Source organism: Netta rufina (assembly GCF_964035555.1).
Source record: "Netta rufina genome assembly, chromosome: 3".
NCBI lineage: Eukaryota > Metazoa > Chordata > Aves > Anseriformes > Anatidae > Netta > Netta rufina.
In genome coordinates, this window is record NC_140125.1 from 72,086,012 (window position 1) to 72,103,589 (window position 17,578).

A 17,578-nucleotide genomic window follows, 5' to 3' on the forward strand; every position below is an offset into this window, starting at 1 on the left:
ATATGCCTCATTTTCAGTAAACTCTGTATTTTTTTTATGATTTAAGCATGTACAAAATATTCAGTATTTTTACAGATTTTACTAATAAAGAGTAAACCTCAATTAAGGCCTATTTGCCCTCCCCCCATGAAGAGTACACAGTACATGCTAGAACACAAATCGCCACATAACAATTTAATACTGTTGTCATGATTTAATCACTCCAAACAAAATGGCTTTTTGTTATAAAAAATATTTAATACACAGTAACACACAGTAACAGTCAGAAATTCTAAAAATTCTGCTGGACATGCTCCATTTTCCAACAACATCATGTAGCTAGGAATCCAAAAGAACTCCAAACTTTCAATTCACCTTTTCAAGTAGAGTACTGTAAACAAAGCAACATAAACACCATTGCAAAAATTAAGGAACATATATTAAGATGAGTAATCTTAACTTCTGTTGAGTATGCAATAGCTAAATGCTGTGGTGTCCAGAAACTACACATCCAATAACACTTCTCAGCCTCAGAAAAGTAAAAATAAAAATAAATCTGCATTTGGGCGTGTATGTCCTTTCAAGTTATTTGGAAAAGTCTGCCTATGTGACCTATTGTGCTAGAAAGTGTTTTAATACTGAAATGAAACGGGTTCAAAAGCTGACACCTGTGAAGCAGGATGAAAATGTAGTTACTTCCTAATAACTTAAATTGAACTCAAAATACCAGTTGCATCCCAGTAGCTCACGTGGGTGACAACTGCAATCCTCAGATAGCAAATGTCACATAATGAAAGTCAATATTATATGTGAGGATGTCTTAAAATTCATTTGTTAAAGACCCCAAACACACATAACAGCTCTGCCAGTGGGCTTTTTGCAGGTGCTGCTGAATCTAACAGACAGGATCCCTTCTCAGCATGAAGCACGAGGCCTTCCTCACTGCAGCCTTCCTGCAATTTGAAGCCTGAAACTGAGGAAAAATCAGATGAAACGTGTCAAGTACAGAGTCACCCAAAGCTATGGGCTTCCTGGGTCAGCTCACGGTGCCAGCTGGGGATGACGGGAGAAGGCAACGTGCAGCATGGCTCGGGGCAGCTCACCCACACTGAGGTGCTTTTGACCTTCAGCCTCCCTGACCCCAAAGAGAGGGGAATTTGGGAGCCTCCCAGGGGAGGCCACCCCCTGCTAACACCCCTGTGGCAGGGCAGAGGGCCAGGAACCCAGCGGGAGCTGCCCGGGGCGACACGCGAGGATTTCACCTCACGGCCCCGCCGAAGCCGCCCCGGGGGGCCCCGTCCCCGTCACTTACTTCTCATGCTAAGGTCTATGGGGTTGAGGCTGGCGGCGTGCACCCGGACAACCACCTCGTTGGGGAACTGGATGGCGGGGAGGGCCATCTCCCTGCTGAAGCGCAGCACCTCGTTGCGGCCGTAGCGGTCGATCACCCAGGAGGGCATGGCGGAGCGCGCCCGCGGAGAGCCGCCGAAGCAGCGCACCGGCACCCGCACCAGCAGGGCCGGCAGCCGCCCCATCCTCCCCGGGGTCCCGATCCCAATCCCGATCCCAATCCCGGTCCCGATCCCGATCCCGGTGCCGGCCCCGCCGCCCTCCTCCCTCGCCCCGCAGCCCAATGCGCGGCCGGCGCCTCGCTGCCGCCGCCAATGGCGCCGCTGGGGGCTGCCACAAGATGGCGGCGCCCAGGCGCTGAGGAGAAGAAGGAGGAGGAGTGGTGGTGGTGGTCACAGGGAAGCAATGCTGCGAGCTTCCCTCCGCCAGGTGAGCGGCCCAGGGCCAGGGAGGTCGTGGTGGTAATATTATTATTAATAATGATGGTGGTGGTGGTGGTTGGGAGGTGTTTTAGCACACGCGCAGCGTGCCGCTGAAAAGGGCGAATATCCTTCCAGGTTTCGGCAGCGCTGAAGGAAGGGCAGGTCACTCCGACGGAGCTGTGCCACAAGTGCCTGGCTCTCATCAAAAGCACCAAGCTGCTTAACGCCTACATTACCGTCGCTGAAGAAACCGCCCTGAAGCAGGCTGAGGAATCAGAGGAAAGATACCGAAGAGGTACGTTGGCTTGCTTGCAGCTGATAGCAATCCTTAAAAAACTCTTGTGGAGGAGCTTACCGTGGTAGATAAAGTGATTTTTCTTTCCGACACAGGTGTTTGTGCAGCTCGTTTGACTGTTAGGGGATGGGGTTTGCAGCTGGGGTTTCTGTGGGTGTTTGTGGGGGGTGCATGCTTTGGCACCCAGCAGCGTGTTCAGTTCAAAAACCAAAAGCAAGACTTGCTCCAAAACAGGCACCTTATTGCAAAGGCAGGTGTTGCAGGTTATATATGCTCTGTAGTTATCAGACAGCACTGTCACTGGTTGCATTTATTTTCAGAAGTTTGATTTAGATTGGTAGCCAGTGATTACAATGAGCAGGCACGTGCAGTGGCCTTCTTCTTGTAGGCCTGCTGTAGGTGCAGTCCTTTTGTAGGACACCAAAGTAGACAAACATCCACCTAAGCCTGGCAGGTTTTAAATTAAAAAAGCAAATGAAAGGAAAGCAGCTTTAATTTCAGTTGTTGAGTAAAAAGAACAGCGTTAAATCCTGTTATCTGCAGCGTTTAGAGGCAGAGGTGCCACCCTGACCATCCTCATTTTCCTTTGTGTTTCCTGAAAGATAGAAAAGGGAACTTTTCACCTAATAGGGTAACTTTTTTTTCTTTTTCTTTTTTTTTTTGTTTCTTTCCCTTCCTGACTGACACTTGTTATCCCCTGACAGCTTAAGAAAATTGCCAGCCAGGAAGTTTAGCTTCCTAGTATCTTTTTTTTTTTTCCTGCACGATGGATAATTAATCACTTAGGGAAAGCTTTATCTGCTTCAGGATTCTTATTATTATTAGTTTTGGTTAAATCTACTGTGTATGTCAGGTAGGCAGAACTTTTGGCCACCTGCCTAGGGATGAAGTAGATTTAGACAGCACCTAAGGCTGAAATAAGCATTGTGTGGTCACTTTTGAAGAAGTAAACATTTAAACATTCCTTTGAGCTAGCTATCCTATCCAAAAGCAGCTGCCTGCAGGCATAGAGACATTTGCAGAGCTGTGTTCTGCAGGTATGGGTCTGGTCTGGGCAGGTGTAATTCTTAATAGTAGTTTTAGATGATGGGTCTTGAAAACGTAATAGACAACCATCAGATGTTAAGTGGATAACATTATTCCAAAAAGCACCAGGAGTGACACGTAAAATAAATTGTAAGTGATGAGAAGACTGTGTATGTAGCACATTGATTTAATCTCTGTTTTCTTTGCATTAATTCCTAATGCAGGTCAGCCACTTGGTGTTTTAGATGGAATTCCTATTGCAGTAAAGGACAACTTTAATACAGCTGGCATTGAGACAACATGTGCATCAAACATGCTAAAAGGTACGGTAGAGCTTTTAAAGTAAAATTGGATCTTATTTCAGAGCTCTTCTCCTTACAGGTTTAATAGTCTTCCAGAGATCTAAATATTTTCCAAAAAAAAAAAAAAAAAGCAGAATTGATTTCAGAAAATGTGTTTGATTTCTTCTGCCAAGATCATCTAGTACCTTTTTTCTTGTGTATTATCTCCTTTCATATTGTTCCATTGCTTTTAACAAAGCAATGTTTATTCTAGGTCTTATATTAAAATGAAATTATTCCATAACTCATGCTTTTTCATGTTGCTTTTGGATTTACAGAAGAGCAGTCAGTACTTCTTGCTGCTATTGTGTCTAGCGAAATGCAGACAATTTATTTGTTCTATTTATAATTGACTTACATAGTGTTTTCATATTGCTGAAGGAACAGTAGATAGTAATGTGTTTTGTTTTTCTCTACATTCCTGGCTTATAAACATGTTCTGTAAGACTTAAATTTTTTGAAATTTCCTAAGCTTATTGTTTCTTTTAGCACTCCATCAAAACTTTCAAGGCACTCTAATGTTTCCATAGTAAAAGGAAAAGTAGAAAACATTTCTCATATCAGCTTTATTCTGCACGAAGTAAAACTGGCAAGTTTTGAGGAAGATAGGATTAGTTCAAGAAATCAGAAGTCTATTACACTTTTTCAAGCAGAAGAAACAAAACATGACGTTGCCATTTAAATAAAGTGTTATTACCTGAGGTGCTTTTCCTTATGCATATTCTTAGGCTCTTCGTGGCTGATTGTAGTATTGTGGCTGAGAGTATCAGGAGTGGTGATGTCCTTGTCCCATTTGAGTGTGGGGGTGGAGAAATCCCTGTCACTATTAACAAAAGGAATTGGTTGCTACCCAGGATTTCACGTACGTGACACAGTTCTCATAGTAGTTTATATAAGGTCATAGTGCTCAAGGGTACACATTTGTTCACAGGATAGTCAGTTAGTATTTTAGCTTGTGGCTAACCATATGCACCCATATCTCATGATAATGGGAATATTTCAAGATAAATTAGCACTCATCTGTAAAGAGGTATTTCTCATTTCTCCTCCTTTTAGACAGTTCCTGCAAATTGCCTGAATGCAGTAATTCAGCCAACCTTGTGGTAACTCATTTGTGTAAAGTCTTAGCTCCACAATGTAAAAATGTATAATCCAGAATTACTGGATGATAAATTGTGGAGGGGAAAAAAAAAGACACTGGAGACAAAACAGTAGTTGGTTTATTTTGAGATTATTTTAAATTTTGAGAATTACTGATATTGTCTTGAAGCAAAATTTGGGCACTGCCTTGATAGTTCTTATACACTAATAATGGCAAGGTTGAAGTGTTCAGAGGAGCAGCTATTTCTAAAAATCAACCATATATCACTAATCACTCCCTTAACTGTTCTGATTGTTTTCAGGTTATATTCCTCCTTACAATGCTACAGTCGTTCAGAAATTACAGGATCAGGGAGCTGTGCTTTTAGGAAAAACAAACCTAGATGAATTTGCAATGGGGTGAGTGACGTTTATTATTTTCAACATGTGGTTTCACCTCATCTGTTCTGATCTATCTGTAATCCTTAAACTTCTCTTTGTATCAGGTTAGAAAATGCTGAGTGCTTATCTGTAAAGAGTGTTTAGAGTTCCACGAATTTCTCAAACGTTGCATGAACTTTTATACTGTTGAGTAAATGATACAAATGTCAATTTTTATGAATGTAATGTTCAATTATGGCTATGTTTGAGAGGGAGGAAGTGGCACAGCCTTAGCAGAAGGCCACAGACAAGTAGACTTCAGATTCAGAAATGTGTTGTTAGAATTGGTCACTACACCTGTTATTTGTTGCCTTTTCTCTTTCTTTATTGGTGGTTTCTGTCCTTAGCTAATTATCATCATGCCCATGATGGCAGTTACTGCCTGTATCAGTGCTGGAGTAGCATTGTATGAGTACTCCCTGATTTGCTGTGAACTGGATAATTTAGAGCAACACTTTAATTTGCCTATGCTAAAGCCAAAGAGATATATTTGATTGGGTGAAAATACTTTGCTTGAATCATTTTGGGTAAAGTCAGAGACATGCCTCAGAGGAAGGGCAGGGAAAAAGCACAGGAAGAAAACTCATCATGCAGTGTTACAAGTAGTCTGAGCTCATTAAAGCCGCAGATTCTGCTAAAACGGATTTTCTCACCCCAGGCCTCACCTCTGGACTGTATGTTTGCTTGTTCTGTTATGCTAGCACCAAAATGGCTGCGCCATGAAGCTTGATCAGGGAGCTGATCCAGCTTAGAAGTAATGTCTCAATTAGGTTAATTTTCAACTGTGTGAACTGCCAGCTCTGGTGATTTGGCTAATAACACTGACGCTGTGGAGTCAGGGAACATGAGGTGGCAGTTGTGAGGAAGGTGGAAAGTCCCTCCCTCCTGGTGGCAGCCCACACTTAGGTTACCTCAGGCTGGCTGAAACCAGATTCTGAGGAGCCAGGCTAGCACTCCCAACCAAGGGACTGTGGTCTCAGGAGAAGGCTATAAAGTAATAGTATGTTATTTACAGAGGAGTGCTTGTTTCTGCCATTGTAGAGCTTTGCCCCTCACCTCTAACGGGGTGGTTTCCCACATCACTGTGGCCATCTTTTGCCTTTTCCAAATGCAGGCCAGGGAAACCAGAAGGCCTGTGTTTTGTAGCAGACCTACAGATTTACTGTTATGTACTGTAATTCAGTTTTATTTTTCAGTGATTACATTCTTTCCAGTGGCATTAGCAGAGGTTACAAAGAACAACTGAGGTTCTGTGGCAGAAAAGGATGAAGATCCCTTTTTACAGTTTACAACACTGTGGAAGTTGACTGCACGAGGATGTACATACACTAGTCTTTTTGCATTGAGATTGGATTTATTAGGGTGAAGGATGAAGAACTGTGTAAAGAAAAGCTTGGTGAAAGCAATGTGCCATCTGTCACTCCTGTCTGTGTTTGTCCTATCTAACTGTTTCAGATCTGGGAGTACGGATGGGGTATTTGGACCAGTCAGAAATCCATGGAGTTATTCAAGACAGTACAAGGAAAAATCTGCACCAAAATCTGATCCTGAGCATGAAGAGTTCAAATGGGTAATAACAGGAGGGAGCTCGGGAGGCAGCGCGGCTGCTGTATCATCTTTCACGTGTTTTGCGTAAGAGGTTTTTTAGAGTTGTTTTTAATTAAATGTCTTGAAATATGTTGCAAAGCTTTCATTTTGTAATTTTCTAATCATGTAGTGTATAGATCAGGTTTTCAAAAAGATATTGATCTTGTTTGAAATGCAAGCGTTATTTGTACTGGCAGGCAGGAATTTATTTCAACATCCCTGGTTTATTCATGGCATAGCACGAAGCCAGCATAATTCCCTGTAGGCAAATTGAGGCTTACTCATTTTAAGTGTTATTCAGCATACTGATATGACCACTTTGCACTTCATGAAGCGAAATGATAATGGCACTAAAGGAGTGACGATTTCATTGTTATTCCCACATACTTTCTTAAAAATAACATGGGGCTTGAGACACATCCTCTGCCTCATTAAGCACATTACACAAACACACACTGAAAACTTAATTGAGCAAATGATGAGATCCCTCAACTTGTAACAGTATAGTAGTCTTTCCTCCCCACCTTTGTTTTTATAGCAAAGTATGTAATAATAGATACCTGAGATTTGGCGTCTAAAAGCTTTCGAATCTCTGACTTAACAAAAGACAGCCAGCTACAAGGATACTAAGAAACTTGTCTGCTTTTTTTTTTTTGAAAAAAAAAAAGTGAGTGGAGTTTTAGTTTATTTAAAATAACAAATAAACAAGCTGTATTTTTTTTACAGCAATTATCTGCGTGGAATAGCAGAACGCTATTTAACAAATGAATTGTTTATACCATCTTCTCCATCCTGCTGTTAAAGGAAATCTGTTACTTAAAACTTCACACCTTTCATTTTATGCAGTTTTGAGAGCTACATAGCAGAGCACATTTTATAAAGGATGACTTAATTTCTGTGAATTTAACTGGAAGATATTTAAAATGCTCTATAGTTGCTATGTTTTTGTTTACCCATACATATTATATGTATCTATCTTGTTAAAAAAAATCAATGAGTAAAAATCTTTTATTATTATTTTTTTAATATACAAACCTTATTTTTGCCTTTCTTTTTGATTATACCTCTCTACATCTCACTACCCTTCACTAGGATGCAGTCTACTCAAAGATTTAATGTTGTTTAAACTGAACTCAGTGCAGCCATTCCTGAGGACTGCTGGTCCTTGTTGTGAGCCAGAATGGCCTGATCCTGAGGTGGCCTAGCATCTTCCTTTATTTTGCTGGGCATGCAACAAAACTTCCATTTTGCACTGCTCAGCATTTTGTCAGATCAGGGCGATTCTTTGTCCAGCTATTTTATTGCCTGAAACCTATTGTATATCCACTCTATTGATTTCTTTCAAGCAGCAGAAATGCTGCCAGTCTCTCTTTTCAGTTTTAGATTTAGATATACAGAAATGCTACAGAAAGAAGGATTTCTTTTTGTATCAGTATAAAAGCTTAAAAACCCACTTCATCAAAGTCAATGGATTTGGTTCAGCCATCTCAGAAATGGATACCTGTAGGAAAAGTCTCATACCAACCTTAGTGAAAATTCTCTCTCCTTCCTGACTTTTATTTTGGCTAAGCTTTTGGTAAAAGTAGGCTTATTTTTAAAATGGTGTTTGAGTTTAAAGTCATTAAAAACAGAAGAATAGTTTTCATTTCAACATGACTTCCCAATTCCATTACAATTTTTGAAATAAAAATTTTCAGTTTAGGACAAGGTTTCATCTGTGAAAGAGCAATAAAAAGACAGCCTTAAAGAGAACGCTGTGTTCTAAAATTGAACTTCAGCTACTCTAAACTGGGCATTCTGATGCTATTTTTTGTAGGCTTGGAAACAGGAAAAGCATCCTAGACCTTGGAAAGCATGCCTTGTTATTGGGGGTAAAAAGCATACTGTGTCACTGCATCCTCGTATGCTGCAATGTGCTACTTCATAGTGTGTGAACACGAGTATCTGGAAATTGTAGGCTACAACATGAGACATATCATTCAGAGACCACAGAATTGGAACAGACCAACAGAGAAGCAGGAAGTAGGTATTTAGAGCCTTACTCAGAGCGCCTAAATTCCACATATTTACCTGTTTGTAGAGAGGACTGAGCTTTCCTGATGGCCAATTCAGAGGACCTAGGAAAAATACTGATGAAAAGTAGTGGACAAATGGAGCTGACTAAAACATGTTTTTTGTGGTTATGACTTTTAATCTGGGAAGAGCTCACACATTTTTAAATCCATATAAAAGACATGAATATTTATTTTTTTGGAAATGTTCCGAATCATTTTACTAATGGTAATCCTTTTGAAACCATAGAGCTTTAGGGTCAGACACAGGAGGATCTACCAGAAACCCTGCTGCTCACTGTGGTGTAGTAGGTTTAAAGCCAACATATGGACTGATATCTCGCCATGGTCTCATTCCTCTAGTGAACTCCATGGATGTGCCAGGAATCTTAACCAGATGTGTGGATGATGCTGCAGTTGTATTAGGTATTACTGCTACCCATGTCTTTGTATACATGTCTTTGTTCAAAAGCAAACTGCATTCCAGCTACACAGTGTACGTTCTCTTGTTTTTCATGTCATATTTCAGGTTCACTTGCTGGACACGATCCTAAAGACTCTACCACAATTCAGGATGCCTTTCAGCCATTTGAGCTGCCCAACATGCCTGATGTCAGCAAGCTGTGTATAGGGATTCCTAAGGTAACACTTAAATCCTGTCAACAATTGTGGATTGGAACAGCAAATAGCACTTCTAAAACAAAATCTGTGTGTCTTGACCATCACCTCACAGTGTCTCATGATATAAAATAGTGAAGATAGTATGAGAAATTCCAGAAAAAGAGCATCATGTGCTCTGTTGCCTCTGTAGGTAATTCAGTGAGCGTGTGCTAGTGCTTCATCTAAAATATTCTGTCATTGTTGTGGGAAACACTGTCAGGAAGTTCCAGGGAAAATGGGGAACTTAATTTCTTGCTTCTCTCTGTGGCACTTCCTTCAGTCGCTTCTGTAGCCTCCCACAAGTTGCTCTTGGTGACTTCCCATACAGTGAGGTTAGCACTGGTTTGTGTGGTGTTTTTGAATCCTTGTCTACGTGGCGCTGTGTTAAAACATAATATTTTTTTTGAACATTTGAATGGCACAAAGAGCCATGATTCACAGCGCTCCAGTAGGTGTTGAAGGAAAACTTTATTGTAGCCATTAATGTTTTTATCAAAATGAAAGATTGATATGGTAAAAAGATGCCTACTGACCAGTTAATTAATGAGAATCTCTGAAAGGCAAACAGTGTATCTTTAGAAAACTAGTTAGCTGTATACTGTTTTGATTTTGGCAAATCTAAAATAGTGGCATGGATAAATTATTTATATCTCTTGGACGGTTGTCTTCTGTTGCTACAGATAATCCTGAACAGGTACATGCATATTTTAACATGAGTTGTAGCTATTCAGAGATCAGACAGTACTTTAACCCACATATTGAGAGTTAGAACTAATGCTGATATCTTCAAAAGTAGAGAATTTTAATAATGCCTTTAACTTAGCTCTTAAAACAGGAGTGTAGCTTATCTAAGGCTTATCCTAACCTTGTGATTGTAGTTCTTTGGTGGGTGGTTTTGTTTGACTGAGGCATGCTAATTGCAACTGATGTACTGCAGTCATAGCATAGGTAGTTAAGCTACATCGTCCCTGCTTAGTAGCCACAGTATTAGGGTTTAGACTCAAAGAGTTTCTACCCATGAACTGCAAGGCAGTACAGAATGGTCTCTGCCCAGTTATCCCCTTAGTCGTCTATTAACAATCTCCTCCAGAAAAGAACTGCAATTTTATTATGGAATGAGTTATACAAAAGTCTATAATAAAACTTACAAACATTCAAGAACTTATAGTGCTGAGCAAATAGTTTAAAAGTATTTTTAGCAAAAATAATATTGTGTTGGTTGTCAGTAAAAGTAAACTGGTATATAAAATCACTCACCTTAATTCTTGTTTTTCTCTAAGGAGTACAATGCACCAGGGCTTTCTAGTGAAATTCTGGCTGTTTGGTCAAAAGCTGCTGACCTCTTTAAGAATGCAGGTGCTAAAGTAATTGAAGTGAGTTTACCACACACTCCTTACTCAATTGTCTGCTATCATGTGTTGTGCACAGCAGAAGTGGCATCAAATATGGCCAGGTTTGATGGACTGGAATATGGTAAGGCCTTTGAATTTTTTGTTGTTGTTCTCAGACGATAAAAACCTTGCTGGATGGCATTTAAAAGTATAGCTTTGATAGATACACATTTCATGGTTGAACGTTTGGTGATTGTTTCTTTGAGTTGGAATAGAATAAAAACCCCGTGCAAATAGAAGCTGGAGTAAAAGCATAAATGTTTTATTTCATTTGTAGACACATGAGTATCTTGGGGTAAAATCTTTTTAATATCTCCGTAGTAAAATAGGAAGATGCTTTGATGGTTTTCCAGAACAGTAGCATGTCAGACTGCAGCAAACAGTGGCTTATTGTATTATTAAGTGTATCACTATTTTATGTTGCTAAATCTTAAGGATCACAAATCTTAATTTCTAAATTGCTTGTTCTTTACAGGACATCGTTCTGATGTGAACGAGTCCACAGAAAGTATGTATGCTGCAACACGACGAGAAGGCTTTAATGATGTTGTAAGAGGAAGAATTCTATCAGGAAACTACTTCCTCTTGAAACAGTAAGTGGAACACATCTTGAAAATCAAATCTATTAAGTTACTTTTTCATGTCTTGATAAGCAATTCATCACCATTTCCTTAACAAATTAATGTCCTCACACTAGTGACTACTTCTAATATAATTATTGCTTTACCTATGTAATACCTAGTGAACTGTTAATAGTGAACAAAAATGCTTTCCCTTAGTTATACCAGTGTGACCCTTCTGAATTAAGTACAACAGCTTTACAGTTTTATTCCCCAACAGACTGTAACCTGTTAGTTAAACTAAGGAAAAATCTATCCCATAGCATGACATTGAAATCATAGTGCAGCCATCGCTGTTGTAGCATTAAAAGTTCTATAGGTGTTAATCTCATTAAAGCTGCACAGAAAAACTGCTGATACATTCTACTGAGATCTTCTAGAGCAAGTCAGGTGATATGGCAATTAAATTAACTATAGCTTTCTGCCTTAGTACACAAGGAAGCGAAGGCACTGGCAGAGGTACTGAATTAATGTTTTTATAGACGATAGGTTTTTATCCAGCTCATGTAGAGAATCTGATCAATTTGATTTTTTTCCTTCTCAGTTTTCACCCCTCATTTAGCAGTCCTAATTTATGAGAGAAAATAGGAGTCATAGTTAATTTGTTTTGTTACTAACAGAAAAACTGGTCATGTAATTGGTCTCAAAACAAATGCACCACTGAAAGAACTCTGTCAGCAACAGTATTCATCAGAAGCGACTTCTGCTTGCTCTCAGACAGGAATGTTGTCAGTCAGTATGTAACAACCAGCTTTTATGGAATGCTGATATTCTTGCCAAGTGTGTTCCTTCTGGACACAACTGTCCTGATCAACTTTCCTAAGGCTGCTTTAAAATTCATGCAGCTCACTTTTCTTTGTGAAGGAACGTAAGATTGGCTTCCATCAGGATTGAACAAGAGAGTCCTGTTCCTGTTGACAGTAAATTAGATTTGAAGTAATCCAGGCTTCAGAAAGCATTCTTGGTATAAATACTAAAGTACAAACATCTGTGTCTCCTGCAAATGTTGCATTTTACAGATTATTTTTGTCTTGCTTTTGAAATCTGTAAAATAACTAGGTGGTCGTTCATGAAATAATCATTGCTTCTAAAGCTTCTAAACATTGAATCAGAATTAACAGAGTATGTGTTTTGATTTATTGGTGTTTCTTCACTTCTTTCAAACATCCAAAATAGCGTTTCCAATGTTATTAAAGTATTATTTGAGGCCCTTTTTGTTCCTTTTACTGTTTCCTGAAGTTAATAGATAGGATGACCTCAGAAATTACTCTAGAATGGCTAATTTCAATACTGTAACTTCTTAACTAGATTCTGCTGTCTCCTATTCTTTGCAACCATTTTCATTACAGTATTTCAGAAAGTTAAATCTTTAGATTATGCTGACAAATAAGCTTTTGGTCATTTTCAGTTATTCTACTTACATGCATTTCAGTATGTATTGATTTTTCTACTTCCTTACGATAGTTTTTAATATCCCTTCTCCCCCTCCTTTTTTCTGAAGTGTAGCTGCTGGTGTAGATGGTGATTGCTTTTGAAACCAAACTTCTCTGAATTTAAGTGTTCAATGGAATTCTTACCAGTTTTGCATGTGAAGTTAAAAGGACAAGAAAACATAAAAGCTAACTATTTTAGTTTGTTTCTGTTTCAGAACTGTATAAAGACAGTCTAGAAAGCCATAAATCACATATTTACTTAAGGAAAAAAAAAATCAGGGAAAGAGGTCTTTGTAATGGTCTGTGAAGAAGTATGCTAGAAATACATACCTGGTTTTCAGTCCGTTCAGAGATCTCAGTAGATGATGGGACTCTTTCAAACACTTTAAGTATCTATCTGGATTGAATCCTAAATGACTAATGCCTATTTTGAAAGCCTGCTTTATTTCTGTATTATTTATAGGCTTTGTTGTGCTGTTCTGCCATGAAATTCAATGTGCGGTTTGGTTTCAGAAAGGCCGTGCAAGTATTCTGATTTTTAGTTGAACGTTTTTAACTAGGGTTTTGTTTTCCCTTCATGTTTCTTCAACAGAATTCCCGTGTCTCTTCCTGCTATGACAGCATAAACAGTAAACTTCTTAACCAGATGATTAGGACTGTGGTATATCAAAAATTCAAGTATCAATGTTAGTCTCTGAACTAGGCAGAATAGTGGGCTTTTCTTTTCTATGGTAACTGAGAAAATGTTCAGCATTTTCAGAATTAAAGTATCCTGCTCTCACATCTGTATTGTTTTTTTTTTTCTAGGAACTATGAGGATTACTTTGTCAAGGCACAGAAAGTCAGACGTCTCATTGCCAATGACTTTGTGAAAGTTTTTAGAAGCGGTGTTGATATTTTACTCACTCCTACCACTCTGAGCGATGCAGTCCCATATATAGAATTCATCAAAGAAGACAACAGAACCCGCAGCACACAAGATGATATCTTAACACAGGCTGCAAATATGGCTGGTGAGTAGGGACAGGAATTCAACTGTTTTCTCCTGTCTAGTCAGTTTTAACGTCTATTCCCTTCAGCTTTTAACCTCATCTGTAGATTTAAGATATCTCACCCCTCTCTTGTATTATCTTCCAAGGATAACCAGGTAGGTATCATTTATTTATAAAGTGCAGATAAGGTGAATTCATTCACGTTCCAGAGACCAAAATCTTGTTTTGAGGAAAGTTGGTTCTCCTTTGAGAGGATGCTGACTCCTTCAGTTGATCTAATTCATTTTTTGTGACACTCCATAGTTAATTTACTCAAATGATCTTAAGTAGTCTTTTTCTTCTGTGTAACTTGTTCTAGTTCTCTCAGAATTGCTACAAAAATGACTCTTAACTGGATTTTTTTTAATAGTAAATCTTTGTATGCATAACTTCCTTTGTTTCAGGATTGCCAGCCGTAAGTGTTCCTACAGCTCTTTCAGAGAGAGGCTTGCCAGTTGGGCTCCAGTTCATTGGGCGTTCATTCCAGGAGAAGCAGCTTCTCACTGTAGCCAAGTGGTTTGAAAAACAAGTAAAATTCCCAATGATCCAGCTAGAAGAAGTGAAAGGGGCATGACCACGGTGTCTTTCAGCATCAGAAATCTGCTTCTTTTTCATAAGATGAGACTTGCTGGTCAGCTAAAGCAAGAAAGCTGTAGGGATGGTCTAAAAATGTACTTCTGCAGGTATCTGCTGCAGAAATAATAACTCAGTTTGAGAAGACCACAAGCAGGATGGAATCATGAGAGCTTATTTCTGTGTAATTAAGGCAAAGTGAATCATTAAGTACACGTCTGTGTTACTAAAAGCCATTTTCTAACTGATATTAAAAACATCAGATTGAAATTATTTATCTTATGTCTGTGGAGCTGCCTTTTTTTCCATCCCCAGAGGGCATGTAAGGTATCTGGCTCATTAAAGAACTAACCTGAACTTTCGTGTGAAAATTGCATGGTTGCCAAAGGGCTTGGCTTCCCTCTGGAACGTGGGCTTTTGTAATGGAAACAACCAGACAGCTGTAATGGAACAAAGTTACCAAGGGTCTGTTTGCCAACAGAATTGTGAGAATCTCATGTAGATGGTTCATTTATTTATTTTTAATAAACAAGAAACAACCCCACCTTTCTTCTAGCGAACTCTTAGCAGATGAAGTAACCTCCAGGTATAGGGATCTTGCAGATGACTCTGGTTACTTCCATCATAAGAGGGATGAATTCCAGATTTCTTTGGAGGAAAGATGCCAACTAGTCCTTGACTGTTTTCTTCTTCACTGCTGTTCTCTGTAATCAGCACTTAATTTCTTAATTAATATTAATTTTCTGGTGTGTAATTCTCCATAAGCGTAATACCAGCTATACCTTCATGGATGTTTATTCAACACAATAGTTGTTAGAAATAGATTTCCAAATCATAGTATTAGTTACTGGCAGAACTACTAAACAAATAAGTTGTCAATGTTGTAGTTTCTGTTTTTCCAAAGTTGGAAAAAGTATGGAGGGTTACATTTATAGATCTGGTTTTGCATCAGATTAGTTTTCAGTCATAGTTTACAGTTTTCACGGAGTGTAGACTGAGGGGGAAAATGACTGTAATGTGCTAACATAAAGAATCTTCCTCAATTACCATAAAATACCTCAATTACTCTTGTCTTAGACCATACTGTCACAGCTGGGAAAAAAAAAACACACATTAGAAATGGGCTAAAAATCACAAATGATGGTGTATCTTCTAAACCCCAACATCAGCTATACCAATACCTTTCCCACACAATTAAGCACTGCACAATTAAAAAATTCCCACGTGATTAATAATGTATATGTATATACTAAACGTTATTTAAAAAGGTATGCTTTGTTTTTAATCTAGTGCTCTCTTTCTTCTTGCCATAGATCAGTCTTCAGGGAAATTGCTTCTTCCACAGTGGGTGATGATAAATGGTAGTCCCAAAAGACTACTTTAACCACTGTCTTATTAAATAATTTTGGTGTACTTTAATTGTTCTGTCACTGTACATGTCTTATCCTTTAGCTGCCTAACACCCAGATCTTTCAGTGAGATTATTCACTAACCAAGTTGGAGTCCCTGCTCTTCAATTTGCAGTCAGGCCCCAAACCCAGATCTCCCACCTACTTACTGTTTCCTAAATCAAGGATCAGTGTCTTTTGCTGAGAGATTGAGATAAAATCCTGATTGTGGAGGGTATTCCTGGAGGGACACAAAGAGCTCTGGAGTGTCATGGGAAAAAAAACAGGCAAAGAAGAAATTGTGATCTCCACTAGGAACTAATTCTGCACTGGTTTCTGGCCCAGCAGAAAGTGCCTTTCTATACTAGACAATCTTTCTCTTTAAGCTTCCCCCTGAAGTTAAATCTGATGGAAAAACTGGATCAAGGCAAAGAGCCTCACCCTATGTGTGCCAAGCAGCTAGAGGAGTGGTAGGTGAAGGGAAAATCTTACACCTTCTTACCTTATAACTTCTTTTTAAAGTGGCGTTCTGAATCCAGCCTCCAGCATCCTCCAAGTGTTCAGATGATCAAGGCAGTTGGTTCTTCTGACACGAGTCCTTCACAGTTTCTTCTGTTAATAGATGCCAAGTGGGGAATAGCTATGCAGAGAAGCATGCAGCCGGGTACAACCAGACAGACATCCACCCTACAACCCTGAATAGTGTGGCATGTAGAACTTTGTTAGTGGTTGAGACCCATCTCTTTGAATTATACATTGCAAAGACTCGGAAATGGAACTCCTGGTTAGGTTGGTGCATTTCTGGGCCTTTCATTTCAAGGCGGCCTCATTGAGGCTCCTGTCCTCCTTCCACTCCCTGCTGTTTTGTGGTTTTGGGGACCATGTACCAGATGCTTTTCCTGCACTCCCCTCTTGAATACTGGGATTTCACCAAGCCAGAGGTGAGAGCTTAGGAACCAGCATGGTTGAGGAGCTTCAGGATGTAAACAAGAGGACCTCAATTTTCATATGGTATCTAAGACGATTTTGCTGTCTTTGTGTTAAAAAACTGTATCTAAGTAGCTGGTTCTGTGCCCCTCAGCATTTCCTGAAGTAGCTTAACACCCTGACTTACCTCTAGGTGATACAATGGTTGCCAGCAGGCTCTCTGAGCAGATCTTCCTGCAGCTGCTACCAGTGCCAAGTCCTGGCTTCAGAGTTGCAAACAGTGAAGTTTCTATGATGGGTTATTAAAAGCTCAAAAACTGTTGTTACAGAAGTAGAGGAATTTTAGAACACAGGAAGGTCTGGGGGGAAAAAATAGGCCTATGAACATTTTGTACAGCTGTCTTGAAAAACAATTTGCTGAAATAATAGAGTTGAAACTTTTATGACATTGTAGCACAGCCACAGCAGGTGGCTAGGTGTAACCCTATCACACAGGGAGCACTGTGAAGGATTTGTAGCTAGAGGATAATTCCAGTGCTTCCTGAAGGAAACAAAAGCTGGAGCTTTAACAAACAAGTTTTGTTAAAGCTCAATTTTGTCAAAGCACTCAAATGTTTGGAGTGTGATTTTTTTATTTTTTTTTTCCTCCAGGCGATGGGAAATTGTAAGGGCATTATATAGTGGAGAAGTTATTTTGAGAAGAAAATTAAGACCTTTCCCTGTAAGGTGTTTTTAAATACAACTGCAGTGTGGTGTTGCAGTTCATGCCATTTCCATATACCTGTTTTTCTCCTCACTCTGCTTAATAGGCTCGCAGTAAGGGCAAATTCAAAACAAGCTGATGATTGCAGCTATTTCGCTATTACTACATTTCTCAGTTTTGAGATGCAGGTCACTTAACAGTTACTGCAACTTCATTGTTGCTTCCCCTTACATGCTGTTAATCATTTTTCCACTTTTACCGTTCACCTAAGAACTCACGT

The 17,578-nt window shown here is 39.3% G+C and overlaps 1 protein-coding gene across 1 annotated transcript; it reads left to right on the top strand.

Moving 5' to 3' along the window:
• The first annotated feature begins 1,301 nt into the window (after positions 1-1,301).
• QRSL1 (glutaminyl-tRNA amidotransferase subunit QRSL1) lies at positions 1,302-14,532 on the top strand. The gene is made up of 11 exons (XM_084284863.1): positions 1,302-1,758; positions 1,887-2,046; positions 3,297-3,395; positions 4,817-4,913; positions 6,390-6,566; positions 8,823-8,998; positions 9,102-9,214; positions 10,513-10,705; positions 11,099-11,216; positions 13,484-13,689; positions 14,112-14,532. Exons 1-11 carry the CDS (start codon positions 1,438-1,440, stop codon positions 14,279-14,281), a joined length of 1,830 nt encoding a protein of 609 aa, XP_084140989.1. The 5' UTR covers positions 1,302-1,437; the 3' UTR covers positions 14,282-14,532.
• The last annotated feature ends 3,046 nt before the right edge of the window (positions 14,533-17,578 follow it).